Consider the following 5,012-nt stretch of genomic DNA (forward strand, 5'->3'; position numbering starts at 1 on the left):
CCTTTTGCAGCTACCGGCTGCTGTCGCTGGTTGTTGTTGTTGTTTGGGTGCTTGCGCTTCCATGCGGGTGTAGTGGTGTTGTCAGGGACGCTCCGGGTGTGGCTGACGGCGGGCGCGGCGCGTCAACCGAGCAGCACACTTGGCTGTTTGGTACGAGCTGTACACGCCGTTGCCGCGCCGCGGATGAGCCAGTCGCTTCAATTGGTTGGTGAGCAAATACAATGATGGGATGCTCTCTGTGCGCGGCAACACTCCCAAGGCCAATGGCGCGGGTCCGGCGTCGTGCGGTTCAAATGTGCTGTATGGTCGTTTGCATGCGCGCACGTCGCGACGTCGCGGAGTCCTCCATTCCATGATGGAGGCGTGGAAAAGTGCGCGGCGTTTACGTGTTGCACTAAAGTTAAAAGTTGAATGAAACCGTGTAAATGAGGCCATTGGCTCTCTGTTGTTCGTCGTGCGGGACCCCTATTACACTACGGCGCCCTTGGGAGTGGAGTATAGGCAACCCACCGTGCACCTGGTTGTTTCTGTCTGTCGCAACAATGACGTTCATTAATTCTTAAACATTTGATTTTTATTTTACAATAACGTTATGCCACAACAGCCAATGTATGGTCCGCATCGTAAATTAACGAGACCGATGAGAAACTTACAATTTTATTTGCAAATCGTAAATGACAAACTAAGATACCAAAATAGACAAAGATATTTTTTTTTATTTTACATTAAAGATGAGACAACAGCGCAGGGCATTTGTCACAGCCCTTTTCTCTCTTTTGTAGGACTTGAACCGAATGCAACTTCTTCCTCCGCCGTGCAGTGGAATGTGTGTTTTGGGGCGTGGGATGGTCAGGTGGGTCGTGCCGACCTGTCCGTGTGAGTGGAGGGCCGAGGGCCACGCCCTGTCGAAGGGTCGCGTGTCAGGATGTTGAGAGGAAAGGGGGGGGGGTCACTATCTGGTTTTCCCTCTACTACGCAGCTGACCGGGACAAACTCTGTGCGAAAAGAGAAAATTAAGCACAAGAAAATGTGATCCAATACGTTACAATAAGTTTTCCCTTTTTCCTGAAAAAACATCTGACATTCTTTGTATAACCGTGTTTATTAAGGAAAGTTGCCAGCCAAGGCATTTCATTGCAAATTTCTTGGTACAAAAACTCATTTTTCTGGGGGACAAATTATTCTCATAATTGAAATAGCACCACTAACAACATCCTATCTAGTCGTATCAAGCTGTGGTATTTCATTTTTTTAAAAGAACTTTCCGTTGTGCATGCACAACGTGTTGATTGGGGTGGGCGGCTCAGGTGGGCCAGGCCAGGTGGGCAGTGTGTGTGTCGGACCGCACGTGTGGCGAGCGTTGCACTGCGCCGCCAGGAGCACGCCGAGGGTGGCACAGAGACATCGCGCTAAAAAGCAACATTACCAAAGCAGAAAGTTAGTTCTTAGCTTGTGGCAGCGACAATTTTTAATTTTTAGAACCCCGTTATTATTGGCAGTGGTATTTGAACCTGAACGCCAGAACCTTTAGGTGAAAGCGGGCTACCGTCTTTGGCGTCTCGCCGCTCAGCTGATGGAGACGGAAGGCTCCGCAGACTGAACTGTACCGTTTGAAGATGAAAATCTTTCATCTGATTTTCGCTCGAGACGTGGGCGGGGGAAGTGAGTGGACTGGGGAGGGGGGTCGGAGTGGAGTAGCCCGCCGCCGCCAGTGTACTCTCTTCTCTGCTCAGATAGACATTTTTCTGCTTTTTCTTTTCAGCGAATTAAGTCTTATCAGTTAAAATTTACATTTCTTTTTTTCCAATATCTTGTGCGCATATTTTTTGTGGGTAAATTGAACTCTTTGTGAGACAATTTGTATGATGGAATCGCGTTATATAGAAATGATCGAAAATCGTAGTATAAATGCATTTCATTGCTAGTGCACACTGTCTTATTTTTCCTTTGTACACAGGCTAATTTTTGTTCGTTTGTTTCAGGTGTGTATGGGCGGGCCCTGTGATATCGGCGCCAGGTCTGTCTAACCTACCTTATTCTCTGAACAACTTAACTTGTCTCTTGGAATACTCGAGAAGAATGTGTGGCAAAAGCCCCCTTACTTATTGCATTTAAATGAATACGATTTGAGTTGGTGTATGAGGTTGGGACCTATCTTTGATGCGTGCCGGTGACCGGCAGAGCCCTGCACCGAGCGAGCATCGGATGCCTACATGGCGTCCGAAAGCGGTTGTGGGAGCGAGAAGCTCGCGCCGGGCCATAGCTCCCTCTCACTCCGATTCGCTTTCGGACGCCATGTAGGCATCCGATGCTCGCTCGGTGCAGGGCTCTGGTGACCGGCCGGTGTGCGTTGGGGCACGCCCAGCAGGGCCCCGCCCCGCCCCACCGCGGCCGGTCGGCGCCAAGCACATGGTGCGTGTCTGATGTTCCTCCTCACCTCCGACCGACACGCGGCGGCCTCCTCCTCGCCTCCCCTCCCGCCGAGCTGAGCCACGTCGAACCGCTCTCGAGGAATTCGCCCCTTTCCAGCCCAATTCTCGTCGCTAGATTATACCCCTCCCCCCCTTCCTCTTTACAAACGTTTGGGCTGAAGGAGGTATCGGACGGTCTCCAATGATACACTCAGCCGCTCCCTCCTCCTTCGCCCGGTCCTTGAAATTGGCCAATCTAGAAATGTTCACATCATTTTATACAAAATTATTTGAATTTTCAACAGCCGCAGGAAGTATGGGATCACTGAGAGGAAGAAAAGGGGGACTTTTGGGTTTTACTTCCCCCCGCTTCGACATCGTTTTCTACAATCCAACTTTCATTTCCGTGGCACGTCAATGTGAATATATATATATATATGTGTGCAGTGGAGGTGCAGCCCGCTGCAGCGTGGAGGCCATGCATTTCACGGAATCTGAACGTGAATAAGAAGCTTTCTTTTCTGTGTGGATCGCTCGCGCACGATGCACCGCTGCAGCAGATTGATGCGGGAGGGATTGGATACACTCCGAGAAAACCCCCTTTTCTATGCAGTGGCATTTGTTGTGACTTCTCTGGAGTCACTATTAAACTAGGATGCCGATGGGTTGAGCTTCTATCGAAGGATTACGTTGCAAAGGCGCGTTTGTTGGAGTGTCGCCCGTACGGTACTGGCAGGCCGGCGCCGGCGGGTACCAGCTGGGCAGGGCACGCCATGCCACCTGACCAGCTTGGACAAGGTCTGACCCACGCCGTCCAGCTGAGCATTTAGACAGTACTTGTCGAGTTATTTTTAGCAGATGATACCTTACAAACTTAAACTTACTTACACTTAACATACATATAACTATACATGAGTAATGTAAGGTGTCATTGCTTTTACTCTCGATTAAGAAATATTAAAGAGAACCAGAAGAAAGCTCATATACGTATTGGGCTGGGCCTGCTAGGCGGGGCCGTGAAGCGGCTGGCGTACGTCCCTCGCTCGCCGCCGTCGCGTCAGCCACGCCACGCCCGCCACGCCACGCGTTGTAGCGCTGCTGAGGCGAGCCGAGCCCCGAGCCGAGCCCCGAGCGGAGCCCGAGCCCCGAGCCGAGTCGGCCGCGCTAGCGCTAGCAGCCCCCCTCCCTTCTACCGCTGGAGCCCCCGCACCGCACCGCCACTCACCCCCCTCCCTTTCCCCACAAGTGTAAATACGGAAATATAATAGACTGGAATAGAATAATTCTTCACAAGGTATCATCTGCTTTCACGATCCGTTTCTGGTCGGAACTTTTTTATTTTATTTTTAAGTTTAGGGGCCATCTGGCACAGGTGAAGTGCCAGCTTAGTTGTGCATTTTAAAATTATAAATTAAAAATAATTGTGTGAGTTTTCAAAATTGATTTGAAAAGACTCCTTTTTAGAAAATTGAGAATTTATTTGGAAGAAAAATTACTCTACTGATAAATAAAGTGTTCAACTGGCGTGCACGTGCAAGTGCTCAACACTATGTTGCCCACTGTAAAGTGTTTGAGTGGATATTTGAGTACTACTTAAAAGTGTTCACAGCATCAGGGTTGGTCGTGAAGCTTTTGTTCACTTGAAGCTTTCTTCACTTCAAATATTTGCTGTTGAGCACTTTGAAGTATTCAAATATCCAGTCAATCACCTAAAAGTGTGCAGCACATTGTTGAGCACTTATTTATTCATTAGTGTAAATGAAATGAAAGTTGAATGATTGAAATTGTGGAGTTGTCTCCTCGTTGTGCTCGCCTGTGCCGTGGTCCGTGGTATGGATGCTGGTAGACTTGTGGCGGATTTCTCTACCGAAAGAGGCCTCCTCCTGGCCTGGCTGGCTGCTCCATGACGTCTGGCGGGGCGGGGAGCGCGGTAGGGCGCGGCGGGGCGGGGCGCGGCGCATTCCTTGCCAGGACCGGCTGAGCGCGCCTGCCGCCTGCCACGCCGACCTGGCCCTGTTTTGGTCGTATACGGCCGATTGTTTACGGTGATTCACAACATTTTTCCTATAACGTTTCGGAGATATTGCTATAGATATCTATTTGTCACGAAAGATAGCTGCACTTTATTGTTGTGAACTGTTCAACTTCAATGCAATGACGCAGCTTCATGTGCATGGTCTGTCTGTAGACAAGTGTGTCAAGTGAGTAGTACGTGTATTACATGCATTATTTCCTTGCATGCATGCGCATGTACACTCATTTTACATGGAAGGTGTTCGGGAAAATAATGCATACCTGAGGATATTCAGGAGAGCGTCCTTTGCAAACAACATGTTTGTAATTGCTCAGTAGAAAAAATCGCGAGAAGAGCATGTGCTCAGAAGTGCGTATTAACTGCGTATTAAAAAAAAGTTTCACCACCTCGGCCTCCTTCTCGGCCTCCTTCTCGGCCTTCTTCTCTGCCTCCTCCTCGGCCTTCTTCTCTGCCTCCTCCTCGGCCTCCTCGGCCACCACCTCGGCCACCACCTCGGCCACCACCTCGGCCACCACCTCGGCCACCACCTCGGCCACCACCTCGGCCACCACCTCGGCCACCACCTC

The 5,012-nt window shown here is 50.1% G+C and overlaps 1 protein-coding gene across 6 annotated transcripts in view; it reads left to right on the forward strand.

Moving 5' to 3' along the window:
* Positions 1-5,012, forward strand: part of LOC113216014 (protein kinase C and casein kinase substrate in neurons protein 1) — a 39,330-nt gene that overhangs the window by 22,581 nt on the left and 11,737 nt on the right. Inside the window, exon 2 of one of the 6 annotated variants that reach the window (XM_026435691.2) lies at positions 1,983-2,017. The exons of the other annotated variants lie outside the window; for them this stretch is intronic. Coding sequence (XP_026291476.1) covers positions 1,989-2,017 — 29 coding nt within the window. The 5' untranslated portion in view covers positions 1,983-1,988. The remainder of the gene's footprint in view (positions 1-1,982; positions 2,018-5,012) is intronic. 6 annotated transcript variants of the gene reach the window in all.

This window comes from Frankliniella occidentalis, unplaced genomic scaffold, assembly GCF_000697945.3.
Source record: "Frankliniella occidentalis isolate FOCC.00 unplaced genomic scaffold, Focc_3.1 Scaffold1, whole genome shotgun sequence".
Taxonomy (NCBI): Eukaryota; Metazoa; Arthropoda; class Insecta; order Thysanoptera; family Thripidae; genus Frankliniella; species Frankliniella occidentalis.